This window comes from Pollachius pollachius (genome assembly GCF_949987615.1).
Source record: "Pollachius pollachius genome assembly, chromosome: 15".
NCBI lineage: Eukaryota > Metazoa > Chordata > Actinopteri > Gadiformes > Gadidae > Pollachius > Pollachius pollachius.
The window spans coordinates 7,093,648-7,110,101 of record NC_136948.1 but is presented as its reverse complement, the minus strand read 5'-3'; the positions used below and the strand labels follow the sequence as shown (position 1 = coordinate 7,110,101).

Genomic DNA, 16,454 nt, shown 5'->3' with positions numbered 1-16,454 from the left:
ATTGGATGATAAGTATCGGTCCACAAGTGATTTTAAACTGTTACCAGACAAAGGATGTATTTAAATCTACAAATCTACAATTATAGTCTGGAAGGCGCACAGTCAAGTTTGTTACATCGTTCATTTCATAACAAGTCACTGTGAAAAGCACATTGTATATTCAAAAGTTCCGATATATATAAAGTTTAGAAACATCTCACTAACAGCTGCGTTGTGAGTTGGTTATACTCCATGGATTTCCACTACATTCCTTCTAGGTCCTCGTTTTAACAACAAACAGGAAATACGCTCTGTTAAAAACGATTGACGTCTCAGTTGGCCATAGACTTTTCACGACTTCCCTCCGACAACCAATCCCGTTAGAGGAGAACGGCGGGACTTCCTGTAATCTGATGCAAATGTGACCGTCAAACTCGTTAGTCCCGCCTTTTTGTCTTTCCCGCACCGTCAATCAAAAATAGAAAAAAAAAAATCGACCCGAATTCGCCGATCAACACACTAGCCCGCCTTTGATAAAATAATCATGTTCGGAGTTTAGTGGATCGGATAATCTCCCGCGTACTACATTTTACACTATGAGAACGGTACGCAACACTTAGCGCATCGAGGCGTACAACTATTCGGTGAGTTTTGCGCAAGCGACAGCGGAGCAATCTGCGTCTTTTTAATCTTCCGCTGAGTCCTGGCGCTAGCGGTAGCTGCTATGGTTAGCCCACTAGCTAGGCTAGGCTAGCCTCGGAGTAGTTCACAAAGTAAACACCCGATCCGAGCCCGAAGCGTCCGCAAAAACCTCCGTCCGCCGCCTTTTCGTTGTTGCGGTCTATCCCTAACCCCTTCGGACTCCAGAGTGGGGATGCTTTGCGAGCTTCCACGGGCCAGAAGAGTCTCAGATCGCCTAGTTTCGCTCGGTTCCCCCCGCTCTCTCTGAAACAAGGAGAAATGGCGTCCGCGGACGTGGACAGCAGTCAGAGCGAGTTTCTGCAGCACGGCGGCGGAGCGGACACGCAGGTATCCGACATTTTGGGGCTCGTCTTTCCCCCCCTTTTCTCCCTCCCGACGACTGCTCGATGATGGTTTATGAGAGCATGAAGTTCACACGTTTTAAACGATTTGATGCATGGGGTGAAAGCCGCACACTTCCTGTGTTCCCCTCAATAACGGCCACCCACTTTTACCCCTTTAAAACCCGCCCATAGTGGGTAGGACACCGGAGTCAGTCACTTGGGTCTGCTCGTCAAAGATAGCCCGTAGTGTACCTTTCTGGTTCTTCTCATGCATGTGTGGTGATGAATGCATTATTGTGTGGTACCGATCATAACAGTTCCCGTCTGCGGTGATTGCCGCCCATCCCCCACCGCTCTGTGTTCGTCCATTTTCCAGGTTGTGAGTTTGGTGCTGTGACTCCACTCATGCTTGTTTAGGCGTCCCTTTCGCCACTGTTTCCTAAACCTTTTGTTACAAAGTATTGCAAAACCACTAAACAATACAAAAGGTGTGTGTATGTATATATATATATTAAATTCTACTATTTATAAAGATACATTGTGTGGCCGTTGACTTTCTCATTTCACCGCACACTAAAATTACCTCACGAGTTTTACTATGCTTGTGTGGCATCACAAAGTCACGACGTATGTTTTACGGGCAGTGATTTGAATGTATTCCCAGACGACAGACATGTCAGCCATTCAGCTGACGGGCTCGGACCGCTGGGAGCTGTTGACGCCCGTCTCCTCGGGCAAGGAAGACCAGGGCATCGTTCACATTCCCAACTCTGGAATAGTCACGTCCAACGGACAGTATGTGATCGGGAGTATGGCCAACCAACCCATCTACGTCACCGCGTCTGGGAACGAGGTGTCGGCCAATGGTGTGTCAGGCATTCAGTATCAGGTAAAATACTTTGTTTATGTACACGCACATGCACCGATTCTTACCTTGTGGCGCTTCAGTTGAATGGAGGGTGTAATGGTCATCACCCCACAGATCCAAAACGCAGACGGGACGTTGTCGGGGTTCTCGGCGCAGGGATTGGACGACGGCTCAGGGCAGATCCAGCTGATCTCGGACGGCAGCCACAGCGGTCTGGGCATCAGCCTGGCCTCCACGAACACGACAGACCTTTTAACGCAGGCCGGGCAGGTGCAGTCCATCCAAGGCGTGTCTCTGGGCGGGGGCTCGGCCTACGCCAGCGCGGGGCACATGGGGTTGCCCGGCAACATCACCTTCGTCCCGCTGAACCTCGACCTGGAGTCGCTGGGGCTGACGGGCGCCCAGACGGTTCCCATAGCGACGGGGGTGACGGCGGACGGGCAGCTGATCATGAGCAGCCAGGCGCTGGACGGTGGCGACGGCAAGCAGTCGCTGGTGACGGTGGGCGACGGCGGCGGCGGCGGCGGGGGTCACCAGGAGCTGTACGTGCCCACGTCCTCGGCGTCGAACTCGGCCTCCTCGCTCCCTGAGACCATCGACGGCACCGGCGTGCTGACCCAGGCCACCGCCGTCTCCGCGGGCCTCGCCGACCCCTCCTCGTCCGGGAACTTCAACTCCCACAACCACCTGCAGCAAATCCAGGTCAGCAGCTGTAATGGTACAAGTCTGTCCGTGTGAGCGATGTAGTCTTTTTTAACAACAAAGTCGAAATCCTTTTGTTTGTTTTGAAACAAACAGGATTCTGTTTTGAAACAAACAGAATCTGATTCCGATGTCTTGATTGCGTGGAAGAAGATAATTTACCTGCAATTATGATATAATAATAATCCTAATAATAGTCATCTATCTGGAATAGAGCTCAAAAGTGAGTGATGGAAAGGTCTCTCTCTGCTGGGAGTGTCGTGTCGGTTACTGCTACCACTGAACCGTACGATAGTTAAGTTTACGTTTACCAGGGTCGCCATGACGACGTTCTTACTAACGAGCTCACCCTATGTGACCCGCTGGTTCCTCAGCGGCACTCGCTGCGACCGGCATTGATGGATGGATCCCAGTCATCAATGAAGCTGTGTGGCATGTTGACGACTATACGATTACCACACACGCGCGCACACACACACACACACATTCTCCATCACAGACTACAATATATTACACAGTTATAAAAGTCCACTTATTGCACATGAAATCAGCCATCTACAAGGCCGGGCAGAGCCAAAACAGAGTAAATACCGATACAGCATCTAGCATTGTAACTACTAATCGCACTTGTTCTTAGTGAGGGTTTCCCTTATGATGACGGCAATGTATATTCGGTTCACTTACTGTTGACAATTTACTTTTCAGAACTAAATCATTTACATGTATAATCTAGATTTAGAATAAGACATTTGTATTCTTGTAGTTTAGCTGGAGTATGTTTTTCCGACTTGGTAGCTCGAACGCACATAGATCGGAGATCACGCGTTTCCCATTCCGACTTCCCACCACCGCACGTGTCTGAGATGTTCTTTACTTGTGTAGTAAATGAGCCAGTCACGTGATGGTGTCGGATCTGCGCATAGACTTGCGTTCTTGCCAATAACCATGACGTGATCTTATAGTCATCGTCCTTATCATGTTGGATCAGAAATTGAAAGGGCTATCTTTTTTTCCAAAAGAAAATAGAGAGGAAGGTATGAGAGATAGAAGGTAGGACATGCAGCAAACGACCACGGGCCGGATTCGGACCCGGGTTGCTGCGTTCAGGACCGAGCCTATATGGTACGCTCTACCCGGGGCGCCCCCATGAAAGGGCTATCTTAAAGGGTACCACTACCGTAGCAGGAGGCCTTCCCTGGCGGCCAAAAACCAAGACATGACTCTCCGGTTGAGCGCCAGCATAGTAGAAAAACCTGAAATGGTCCGTAGTCCGAACGCGTGTCGCGGGAACCCCCCCCCTTCAGCAACTCTGAAGGGCTGATGATGGTTCCACTACATCCATTACATCCTTGCTATCCGCGTCCGGCGCAAGGGCCTGACATGCGTCTCCCAAAAATTGCAACCTTGCGTCGAGGCGACGCAGCAGCAAGGGCTGTGATTGGTCCGCTCACTTAAACGCAACGCAGAACCCAAAACGGGCTCAGGGCCGCGACGAAGCGTGTGCGTGGTCCTTGCGTCGCGTCGACGTGGAACCATCGTCGGCCCTGAGGGAAGGGTGGCCGTCGAGTGACGGGCTTAATGTAACCCTGCCCTGACCAACCAGAGCTGTCTCGCCGCAGGTGCCCTCCTCCAACTCCCAGCCCATCCTGCAGCTGGCGGGGGACGGCCCCCAGGCCCAGGGGGACCTGGGCCTGGGGGCCGGGGGGCAGACGATGCAGAGCGTCCAGCTGGTCAACCCCGGCACCTTCCTCATCCAGGCCCAGACGGTGTCGGCCACGGGGCAGATCCAGTGGCAGACCTTCCAGGTACGCCTTCATCTAGTAATGTCCGGGTAATGGAACCGTCATCAACATCATCATCATCATCATCATCATCAACATCATCATTAACATCATCATCATCATCATCATCATCATCATCATCCCAGTCTCTTCTGGCTTCACTTAAAACTTTGTTACCAATATCATTTTTCAAAGTTACCCCCCTTGGAGCAATCCTGCTGAGGGTCATTTAGCATAATATGTCAACGAGAGCCGTGGGGTCTCTGTGGTGACACGTCGATCACCGCCTCCAACGTGCTGACCGGCATCAATTCTGAAAGACAAAATGGCCTTATTGCTGTTGTTGACATTCGTGGCCGAATCTGCAAAGGGACGCCGTCGTGACGAATGATATTGGTAACGGATGCTTGAGTGAAGGAAGGAGGGATGGTTTGGACTGGTATTGCTGGGTTGTTATCCCCTCACACCAACTCTGTGCCATGTTTATGTTTCTCCATTTGAACCAATGGGCCGAGTGCAGGCTCCATCTCGCTACGTGCCTGTTATGGCGGATGCGTCGCCCGTGTACCATATCGTTTCTTTAAGGTTACCTTAGGACACCATTGGACTACCAAGAGGAGGGTGGTGGTGGACGAAGGGCTCACTCCGCTCTGCTCCTCATTTAGGTGCAGGGGGTCCAGTCCCTGCAAGGCCTGCAGCTGCCCCAGGGCCAGAGCCAGACCCAGCAGCTGACCCTGGCCCCGGTGCAGTCCCTGCCCCTGGGCCAGGGGGCTCAGGTCACCCTGCCCAACCTCCAGACCGTCACCGTCAACTCGGTAGCGCACGTGGGGGTGCAGTACTCGCAGGGAGACGACGCCAGCAGCCCCGCAGGTACGGTGACCTCCACACCGTTCTCCCCCACACCACCCGGGGAGGGGGCGGGGGGGGGTGTTCCCATTTCATCAGCCGCTCAGTAGGCGACCGTTTATTAGACCACCTGCCTTGGGACGGACCACCGTCACGAGGGTGAGGTGGGGTTTTGTTTCTCCAAAAGTGGACTCTGTTTTGACTTTCGGCCTGGAAACCCCCCGCCGCGGCCTAAACACACGACTCCTTTCAAACGACATGTTGACACCGCAACGCCTCGTTTGGTCTGAATCGGGCCTAACTTGGCTAATGTTTACCATGATAACACTGTGGCTAACATGGCTGAAGGTAATGTTTACCATGATAACACTGTGGCTAACATGGCTGAAGCTAATGTTTACCATGATAACACTGTGGCTAACATGGCTGAAGCTAATGTTTATCATGATAACACTGGCTAACATGGCTGAAGCTAATGTTTACAATGATAACACTGTGGCTAACATGGCTGAAGCTAATGTTTACCATGATAAAACTGTGGCTAACATGGCTGAAGCTAATGTTTACCATGATAACACTGTGGCTAACATGGCTGAAGCTAATGTTTACCATGATAACACTGGCTAACATGGCTGAAGCTAGTGTTTACCATGATAACACTGTGGCTAACATGGCTGAAGCTAATGTTTACCATGATAACACTGTGGCTAACATGGCTGAAGCTAATGTTTATCATGATAACACTGGCTAACATGGCTGAAGCTAATGTTTACAATGATAACACTGTGGCTAACATGGCTGAAGGTAATGTTTACCATGATAACACTGTGGCTAACATGGCTGAAGCTAATGTTTACAATGATAACACTGTGGCTAACATGGCTGAAGCTAATGTTTACCATGATAACACTGTGGCTAACATGGCTGAAGCTAATGTTTACCATGATAACACTGTGGCTAACATGGCTGAAGCTAATGTTTACCATGATAACACTGTGGCTAACATGGCTGAAGCTAATGTTTACCATGATAACACTGGCTAACATGGCTGAAGCTAATGTTTATCATGATAACACTGGCTAACATGGCTGAAGCTAATGTTTATCATGATAACACTGGCTAACATGGCTGAAGCTGTTTACAATGATAACACTGTGGCTAACATGGCTGAAGCTAATGTTTATCATGATAACACTGTGGCTAACATGGCTGAAGCTAATGTTTACCATGATAACACTGGCTAACATGGCTGAAGCTAATGTTTACAATGATAACACTGTGGCTAACATGGCTGAAGCTAATGTTTACAATGATAACACTGTGGCTAACCTGGCTGAAGCTAATGTTTACAATGATAACACTGTGGCTAACATGGCTGAAGCTAATGTTTACCATGATAAAACTGTGGCTAACATGGCTGAAGCTAATGTTTACCATGATAACACTGGCTAACATGGCTGAAGCTAATGTTTACCATGATAACACTGTGGCTAACATGGCTGAAGCTAATGTTTACCATGATAACACTGTGGCTAACATGGCTGAAGCTAATGTTTACCATGATAACACTGTGGCTAACATGGCTGAAGCTAATGTTTACCATGATAACACTGGCTAACATGGCTGAAGCTAATGTTTACTATAATACCACATAGGTTAAAATGGCTGAAGCTAATGTTTACGGCGTTTCCCATCAGCCCACATGGATGAAGCTAAACTGTACCGTGTCCCCCCCCTCGTCCCCTTATTGTATTCATTAGTCGTTTACTATCAAGGCATTTCTGAGACTTTTATCCATTGCGCCTCCCAGTGGGCCCAGACACAGTCGGGGTAGGGGAGGGGTCTGGGGGTCCGTCCTGCTCCGAAGGGCCTACAGGCAGACCCCCGGTGCAACCCCCCCTCACCCGCTCTGTGACCGACCCCGGCTACGCGGCCTAGTCCCCATGGTAACGCTGAGTGATGCCCCCCCCCCCCCCCCCCCCTCCCCCAGACATCCAGATCAAGGAAGAGCCGGACTCGGAGGAGTGGCAGCTGAGCGGCGACTCCACGCTGAACACCAGCGACCTCAGCCACCTGCGGGTGCAGATGACGGACGACGACATGGACGGCGCTGGCGGCGAGGGCAAGCGGCTGCGGCGCGTGGCGTGCACCTGCCCCAACTGCAAGGAGTCCGGGGGGAGGTGGGTCCAGGGGGAGGGTGGCACACGGGGAACAAGCACACATAGAAAGACAGACACGCGCGCACACAGACGCGAAAAGACACACACACACACACGCACGCACGCACACACACACACACACACACACACACACACACACACACACACACACACACACACACACACACACACACACACACACACACACACACACACACACGGCCAACACCCACGCACACAGACACACCGACACGTCCACACACACACATAGACTGACACGGACCCACACACACGTGGCCAACACACATAAACAAACACACGGCCAACACAGGCACACACTCTGTTTTTTTTTGCTCTGAATATGAATTGGATATTGGATTAAAGATAAACACAAGCCATGTCGATTCAACATGTCGAAGAACGCTCAGTCATGATATTGCACATATTCCAAGTGGCCATCTTGGCGCTTTATCGTAAATAATGGTACCACCTAAAATGAGGTTAGTAATGAACATGCTTTGGTCCAGAAGACCCCGGATGTCAGCTCCAGCTCACAGCCCAGGTCTCTGGTGGAGTCTGCCTTCGTTTTACTCTCTCTCTCTCTCTCTCTCTCTCTCTCTCTCTCTCTCTCTCTCTCTCTCTCTCTCTCTCTCTCTCTCTCTCTCTCTCTCTCTCTCTCTCTCTCTCTCTCTCTCTCTCTCTCTCTCTCTCTCTCTCTCTCTCTCTCTCTCTCTCTCTCTCTTCCCCCCCCCCCTCCATGGGCTGTAGGGGCTCGGGTACGGGCAAGAAGAAGCAGCACATCTGCCACATCCCGGGCTGCGGCAAAGTGTACGGCAAGACGTCCCACCTGCGGGCGCACCTGCGCTGGCACAGCGGCGAGCGGCCCTTCGTCTGCAACTGGATGTTCTGCGGCAAGAGGTTCACACGGAGCGACGAGCTGCAGAGACACCGGCGGACGCACACAGGTGAGACACACGCACACTGGTGACACACACAGGTGAGACACACTGACGCACACAGGTGAGACGCGCGCACGGGTGACACACACACGCACTGGAAACATACGCGCACGCAGGTGAGTCCCGCATATGTACACGTACGCACACAGGACGGACACACAAGCACACAGGTGAGACAAGCACAAGCACGCAGGAAGGATACTAACGACTGTATCTGGAGATCAAACCAAAGGGAATGCAGAATTCATTCTTTAGAACAAGATCCACAATCTGATCTCTTTCTTTCTTGTGTGTGTGTGTGTGTGTGTGTGTGCGTGTGCGTCCTGCCACAGGAGAGAAGAAGTTTGTGTGCATGGAGTGCTCCAAGCGGTTCATGCGCAGCGACCACCTGGCCAAGCACATAAAGACTCACCTGAACAAGAAGGGCGCTGTCTCGGCTGGTGCCTCGCCCGCCGTCTCCAACGACACCATCATCACGGCGGGCGGGACCACCCTCATCGTCCAGACCACCGGCCACCACGAGCTGGTCGGCAACCAGGAGATCCCGCTGCATCTGGTCGCCGTGGCGCCCGGCGAGGTCATGGAATGAGGGAGGGGTTGGGGCGGTTAAGGGCGGGGTTTATTTTTGCGAACTGGCCAATTACAGGGACCTCTTTTTATTGTTTTTTTTTCCTTCCTTTTTTTTTGTCTTTTTTTACATATGAATATATACGTAAATATATATGAAATATATATATATTTTAAGAGTTATGACCGTGATTCTTTTGCAGTCTTTTTATAGGCGGGCAAGATATACATAAAATATGTGGTTGCAATGTACACAAGCGCAAATACAGACATGCACACACATTGACGCACACAGACACACACAAAGGAAACCATGCATAGACACTCAAACAACCTGAATACTCAACACAGTGAAATGCCTTATTTTGTATCATACTCTTGTATAAAATGCTGGAGATGCATGTGTTTTTTAAGCTTTGATGTTAATGTTCTGGGAATAAATGTTTGTTTAATGACCTGTAGGGGTTGGGGGGGGCGGTCTTTGGACGAAGATCAATGAATGCGCCGAAGAAGAAATGTTATTAATCATCCCATCTGGAGGACTCAAGGAGTGTCTCTTATGTCCGGGACAGCGGCTCATGGAGGCAGCGTCCCACACCCCCACCTGAACGGCCCCTCAGCTGGGCCGCGCTCTGAGGGGGTACACCCTAAGGCTCCGATACCCCATTCAGTACAGTGATGGTAGAACCCCAAAGGCTCAAGAGTTCCCCAAACCCGGAAAGGAAATGAATGTGAATTTCGTTGTGTTGATTTTAATAACAAATAATGTAATACAGCCGTTGGTTTATGAATCTGAAATCACAATGAATATTAAATATCGACTCTTGACTGAAAAGGACACCGGCCCGGATTGAGGGACGCCAGATTAGGGTGTGTTTGATTCGGACGCTTCCTCCATGAAGGCGGTCCTCCTTGGTTCGTACTTCTCACCTGAAGCTCCGCCCTGTTTATCGTTTCGTGGTTTTTTTTCCGATTTGAGAGATCGGCTGACGCCACGCCTCCCATCTGCCTCTTTAAGGTCCAGTGTGAACAGAGCATCTGTGACCTCTGACCTGAACACAGACCCCCCCGTCCACTGGCCCGAGTCATACCTGTACCCCCCCCTCCTCCTCCCTGTACCTCCCCTCCCGTTATGAAAGATTGTTTGGCGGCAAATTAATTTAATTGTATTCTCATTGAGGTTTTTTTCTCTTTCTATGTTTCTTGCCATTACTTATTTGATTTTTTTTGGTCAAAGATCAAGCCTTATGTGTCTGGGGGGGGGGGGGGGGGGGGGGCGGGTGCATTGTTGTTGCCATGCCAACACCGAGAACTGTATGCAACAAACCACCGAACTCTTGTTTTGAATTTATTTGTTTAGTATACTTTTTTTTCACATTCCAATTGGGTACCGGATCAAACAGATCTTATAACGTTTCTCTTCCAACAGCCAATCCGCTAGCGATTCTGTCCGGACGACGCCCAGTCGATAATGAAAGCAGTCATGCCATTATATTCAAGATTTTAGTTTTCTTTTTATATCAATGTAATCTTTTTTTTTTTTTTCCTCTGTCCACGTTTGTAGCGTTCATTTACATGTATATTCTTATGTCACATTGTTTATAGAAGCCATTATTTGGTCAACTAAATCTGTTGTATCAATCCTTTATTTTAAGTGATTTTTTTTAAGAACTTGTGTAAAATTCGAATGTTACTTTTTTTGTAAAACCTTTTTTCAAATGGATCACAATAAAAGTCTGATACCTTCAGTCAGGTCATGCCTCTTATCATTCTACACAACACTGTCCATGGACTGAAATGAACGACAAATGATGTATCTGGCATCCTAAAATCTCACCGTATAAGATTGAGTGCCTCCCAGTCTGAGGACAATGTACTGTCCTCTGACGTAGGGCAGCCAATCAGAGGGCAGCACTGTCCTCTGACGTAGCGCAGCCAATCAGAGGACAGTGCAATGTCCTCTGACGTGGCACAAATAGAGGACAGTGCAATGTCCTCTGACATAGGGCAGCCAATCAGAGGACTGCAATGTCCTCAGACGTGGCGCAAATAGAGGACAGTGCAATGTCCTCTGACGTGGTGCAGCCAATGAGAGGACACTGCTACGTCAGAGGACAGTATAATGTCCTATGACTGGCTGTGCTACTGTTTGATGTGAACGGTCGGTTTCCGTGGTACATTTCTTGTAAACAAAGGTACGTGAGGGACAGCACTTTTTATTTGTTTCATCTATCAGTTAAAGGATGAGATTTTATTGAGCAAATCATTTATATCACTTCCATGATGTATATTGACAAAACACTTATCCAGGTCATTTTAAGATAGTGGAAACATTAAGTTTTGCTATTAATAATAATAATGTCTGAACTTGTGTTACGAAAGAGTGTCAAACTCTGTTTCAGTTCACAACGCCCCAGTGCATTTCACTCCAGACACAAAGCACAAGGCCACAGATGATGTTGGCTGAGACTTTATTGTCTGAGGGAGGGTCGTTTACAACCACAGGACTTACAGGAGAACATCAGGTGTCCCTGATCACGGGGGAGAGATACTCAAATTACAGTAAGGGATGATGGGAACTAGATGTCTTGGTTAAAGGTAACTTATGAGAATGCTATTCGGTTCTGGACGGCCATTCTCTACGGCTTTGGGAAAGTTGACATAAAATGTACTGTTGCGTTGTATTTCAACTTTCTCAAGTATTTCTGGTTGAGGCTTCGTCGTACGGTAATCTTCGTTCCACCATCTAAGAAAGAGCCATTATAAAAAAAAAAAAAAAGAAATCCCCTTTAGACTCACCGAAGACTAAGGAACATCAAAACAAGAGTCTGGTCCAGAGTGTTTGCGCTATTGTATGGTGATCTGTTATCTAGTTTACCGTTTCTATCTTCGATATTTCAAAATATTTCACCGGCTAGGGAACGGTACAACTTCCTCCCGTACAGCCGGGAACAAACAAACAAAACAAACACCAAGAAACAGAGCAGCGTTCCGCACAACCGAACGCACATCAACACGTCAGCAACAGTGCTACGTGATCAGCTACACTCTGATTACCCCCATGGGCACACACTTACCCACGCACGCACACACATACACACGGTCACGCACCCACACACACGCTCAAACACAGGCACAAACACACAAATAGTTCCAGACTACACTGTATAAAAAGGGCGAAATTAAACATCAGAACAACGTGTCCATCATTTAGGAGCGGCTTGCGGCCAGTCTTTCAGCTGTCTGCTCCCAAGGAGGAGAAGAGGGGCAGAGAGGGGAGGAGGAGGAGGAAAGAGTAGGGGACTCTTTAAACAGAGTCCAACCCACCACCTCTTCCCTGGCCGTCCCAGGGCACTACAACTCTATGCGGGGATCTGAGAAACAAAGGGAGAAGTAAAAAAGGGAGAGGGGGAGAGAGAGCGTTTGATTACTTTATGCAGAGATAACATGTATGTATCTCTCCATCTGTGTATGTGTGTGTGTCTCCGTGCGTGTGCGTTACCTTTGCCGCTGGGCTGTTTCCCGGTGGGGGTCTGGGGGTCTGTGTGCTGTCCCTCTTGGACCCTGCTGAGGAGCCGTTTGACCTCCTGGTCGTAGTCGGCCCACTCCGGGACGATGCGGACCGCCGCGTGCAACTTGGGTTCCTTGGTCCGCGGGTTGTTGCACTGGAGCGGGCGGGACGCACAGGGAGGTAGCTTAGCTTAGTTTATTTAAGCTTAGCTTAGTTTAACTTAGCTGATTTTAGCTTAGTTTAGCTGAGTTGAGCTTAGTTTAGCAATTTCTATGGTTCAACAGTAGTATAGTAGTAGTGGTGTAAAATGTGTACAACAACGTTAGATTAATATCATATAACATCATAACGACCTTTAGTGAATAACAACAACAATAGGATAAATAAAATGTGTATTATTACGCATGATAGCATTAAAACAATGTGGGAGACAACAAAACTGAACACTGATCACTTTGGCGGAAACAATACCATCTCCTGGGAAACACCAGCAGAGTGTTTGTTTCTCTTTCTAAATGGATGTAGACTAAGTCAGGGGAGGGTAGGGAGCAGGTGATGACCTCTCAGGGTCGACTAGGTCAGGTCAGGGGAGGGTAGGGAGCAGGTGATGACCTCTAAACCTTAACACGAAAACGCATAGCTCCATTTTTATCTTGAAGCCGTCACCCTGGGTCAGACTTGTTTGTCCCGCTGCCCTCAGGGAGGCGGGACAAACAAGTCAAACAAGGTGCATCAAAACAAGGACTCACAGACTCAATAACAGGTTTTTTCCAAAAGCCATTACCACCCTGAACTCACACATGGACTGACCTCATGCACTTTAACCCCCCCACCCCCTTTTTTCTGCACTATTTATTACTTTTTGTACGTTATTAGATTTGTATTTTTATAGTCTACATGTGTATGCACTGGAAAGGAGATGCTTTCCATCTCATTGTACTATGTATAGTGACGATAAAAGGCATTCATTAATTCATCTTATCCACCCTGGGACCAGGTTTCAGGACTTGTGCGCTTTCACCCAAAAAATACGTTCAACACTGTTGGAACAGTGTTGACTGATCCTATAAAGGTCGACTAGGTCAGGTGAGGGTAGGGAGCAGTTGAAGACCTCCCAGGGTTGACTCGGTCAAGTCAGGGTTGACTAGTTCAGGTGAGGGTAGACTAGTTCAGGTGAGGGTAGACTAGGTCAGGTGAGAGGTAGACTAGGTCAGGTGAGAGGTAGACTAGGTCAGGTGAGGGTAGACTAGGTCAGGTAAGAGGTAGACTAGGCCAGGTGAGAGGTAGACTAGTTCAGGTGAGAGGTAGACTAGGCCAGGTGAGGGGTAGACTAGTTCAGGTGAGGGTAGACTAGTTCAGGTGAGGGTAGACTAGGCCAGGTGAGGGTAGACTAGTTCAGGTTGGGGTAGACTAGGTCAGGTGAGAGGTAGACTAGGTCAGGTGAGCGGTAGACTAGGTCAGGTGAGAGGTAGACTAGGTCAGGTGAGGGTAGTTATAGTTCAGGTGAGGGTAGACTAGGCCAGGTGAGGGTAGACTAGTTCAGGTGAGGGTAGAGAGATCGGTGGTCCTACCAGGTCTATGGTCTTGGCCTTCTTCTTGGAGCTGTCGTCACACCAGGTCTCGCACCACAGCCACTCCTGGGGGAGGGACTTGATGGGCACCTGGTGGATCATGTTGTTTGGAAGGTCCTGGGGGGGGGAGGAGTTACAGCATGAATACACACATCACGTTCTGGTGAGGAGGGGTATGCAGGCAGAGAGACATCCCTGGTCCAGGCTAGAGAGACAGACAGGCAGGCAGAGAGACAGATAAGCAAGCAGAGAGACCGACCTGGTCCAGGTCAGAGAGACAGACCTGGTCCAGTGTAGAGAGTAAAACCTGGTCCAGGGTAGAGAGACCGACCTAGTCTAGAGAGACTGACCTGGTCCAGGTCAGAGAGACCAACCTGGTTTAGAGAAACAGACCTGGTCCAGGGTAGAGAGAAAGACCTGGTCTAGAGAGACGGACCTGGTCCAGGTCAGAGAGACAGACCTGGTCCAGGGTAGAGAGACAGACCTGGTCCAGTTAACAGAGACAGACCTGGTCCAGGTCAGAGAGACTGACCTGGTCCAGGGTAGAGAGACAGAATTGGTCCAGGTCAGGGAGACCTGGTCTAGAGAGACCGACCTGGTCCAGGGTAGAGAGACAGACCCGGTCTAGAGAGACAGACCCGGTCGAGGGTAGAGAGACAGAATTGGTCCAGGTCAGAGAGACAGACCTGGTCTAGAGAGACAGACCTGGTCGAGGGTAGAGAGACAGAATTGGTCCAGGTCAGAGAGACAGACCTGGTCTAGAGAGACAGACCTGGTCGAGGTTGGAGAGGCTGTTGGGGTCCTGGCTGAGGCCCTGGTACTGCCCCCTGAGTCGGTCTCCGGCGGCGATCTTACGGAACTTCTTCAGGTCCACCACGTAGAGAGCACTGGCACACACACGCACACGCTTGTTAGACGCACTGAAGGAGCAACTTTGGAAGAGGCCGGCAAAATCAAGAACTACAAGAATACGACTCGAAGCATTCAAGCGTTTTATTCAACTCCCCGCGATTCCGAACACGCAGTGAAAATAATTGGGAGAGCATTGAGATGCACATGCATGTACACATACGCGCTGGAACCGTCCAATCTATTCAGATATTTTACATTGAGGTAACCCTTTAGAGACCAACAAACGGCCCAGTATAAAGAGCGTCTTCTACCTGATATGGTACTTCCTGCCCGCCAGGTGACTGGCCCAGTAGCCAGACTTCCAGAAGCGGTATCCGTCCATCTCCCGCCGGCTCTCGCAGAACGGCGTGTAGCCATAGGGGGCGCCCTCCAGGTCAAAGTCACGCAGCTCCTTCAGGTCTGTACGTACGATCTGAGGAGGAGGAGGAGGATGACGAGGGGGAGGAGGAGGAGAAAGGGGGGGAGGGGAGGAGGAGAAGGATGGCGAGGGGGAGGAGGAGGAGGAGGAGAAGGATGGCGAGGGGGAGGAGGAGGAGAAAGGGGGGGAGGGGAGGAGGTGGGGCGAGGAGGAAGGGGGGAGGGGGGGAGGAGGAGAAAGGGGGGGAGGGGAGGAGGAGAAGGATGGCGAGGGGGAGGAGGAGGAGAAGGATGGCGAGGGGGAGGAGGAGGAGAAAGGGGGGAGGGGAGGAGGAGAAGGATGGCGAGGGGGAGGAGGAGGAGGAGGAGGAGAAGGATGGCGAGGGGGAGGAGGAGGAGAAAGGGGGGGAGGGGAGGAGGTGGGGCGAGGAGGAAGGGGGGAGGGGGGGGGAGGAGGAGAAGGGGGGGAGGGGAGGAGGAGAAGAATGGCGAGGGGGAGGAGGAGGAGGAGGAGAAGGATGGCGAGGGGGAGGAGGAGGAGGAGGAGAAGTATGGCGAGGGGGAGGAGGAGGAGAAAGGGGGGGAGGGGAGGAGGAGGTGGGGCGAGGAGGAAGGGGGGAGGATCAGGATCAGGAGGTGGAGTGGGGAAGACGAGGAGGAGGGGGGAGAGGAAGAGGAGGTCAAGAGGAAGAGGAGGAGTCAGGGGAGAATGATGAATGGATGAGAAGAGGAGAATAAGGAGGTTTCGGTCAGGACAGTGCGAGAGGAGCCGAGTGATTTATTGCATGGATTGGGGAGCAACTTTGAAGAGACATTTTGTTCCATAAAGCCCAGAGTTGGTCAAAGCGATCGTCTTCGCAGCCACGGGGATATATGGCCGCCAGGTCCTCATTAATCACCACGTTTACAAAGTCGCCCAAAAGGATGAACGGCAAAGAATAAGAAACAAATCGCCCGGCCTGAGAGAGAGGGGGGGGCGACCTTGGAAGACCCTGGAGTCACTATACTTACTCCTCTTCTCTCCCGACACTAACGATTGTTTTGAATAACTGAAGCAGGCAAAACTCGACGACAGATGAGAGAAAGCATAAGAAAGCGTTGGAATGGGAGCTTGTTGAATATTGTGCTGCAAATGCACTCTGTCTGAATATTAATAATATAAGAACTGATTCAACTTTATAATTTCGAATAATCAGAGGCCCTAACGCTCATAGAAA

At 50.2% G+C, this 16,454-nt stretch overlaps 2 protein-coding genes across 3 annotated transcripts in view; one reads left to right on the top strand and one right to left on the bottom strand.

The window, feature by feature from the left end:
- Window positions 1-407: 407 nt before the first annotated feature.
- sp3b (Sp3b transcription factor) lies at window positions 408-10,628 on the top strand. 2 transcript variants are annotated; one of them, XM_079752668.1, is made up of 8 exons: window positions 408-623; window positions 1,669-1,893; window positions 1,987-2,574; window positions 4,194-4,379; window positions 5,021-5,225; window positions 7,192-7,381; window positions 8,129-8,325; window positions 8,652-10,628. In XM_079752668.1, exons 2-8 carry the CDS (start codon window positions 1,678-1,680, stop codon window positions 8,906-8,908), a joined length of 1,839 nt encoding a protein of 612 aa, XP_079608794.1. In that variant the 5' UTR covers window positions 408-623; window positions 1,669-1,677; the 3' UTR covers window positions 8,909-10,628. The 2 variants fall into 2 exon arrangements, with proteins under 2 accessions (XP_079608794.1, XP_079608793.1); XM_079752667.1 differs by having other exon boundaries at window positions 410-1,008.
- Window positions 10,629-11,110: 482 nt separating this feature from the next.
- uggt1 (UDP-glucose glycoprotein glucosyltransferase 1) overlaps window positions 11,111-16,454 on the bottom strand; it is a 35,728-nt gene continuing 30,384 nt past the window's right edge. The window contains exons 36-40 of the mRNA XM_079752120.1: window positions 15,132-15,292; window positions 14,741-14,855; window positions 13,969-14,085; window positions 12,389-12,551; window positions 11,111-12,260 (exon numbers count right to left, since the gene is read on the bottom strand). Of these exons, the coding sequence (XP_079608246.1) occupies window positions 12,241-12,260; window positions 12,389-12,551; window positions 13,969-14,085; window positions 14,741-14,855; window positions 15,132-15,292 (576 nt within the window). The 3' untranslated portion in view covers window positions 11,111-12,240. The remainder of the gene's footprint in view (window positions 12,261-12,388; window positions 12,552-13,968; window positions 14,086-14,740; window positions 14,856-15,131; window positions 15,293-16,454) is intronic.

Bases quoted from the DNA above. Each gene is read 5' to 3' on its own strand.
- sp3b (XM_079752667.1), top strand. From the start codon at position 940: ATGGCGTCCGCGGACGTGGACAGCAGTCAGAGCGAGTTTCTGCAGCAC. The intron at 5,226-7,191 runs GTACGGTGACCT...CCCCTCCCCCAG, and splicing joins CGACGCCAGCAGCCCCGCAG to ACATCCAGATCAAGGAAGAG. The intron at 8,326-8,651 runs GTGAGACACACG...GTCCTGCCACAG, and splicing joins ACACCGGCGGACGCACACAG to GAGAGAAGAAGTTTGTGTGC.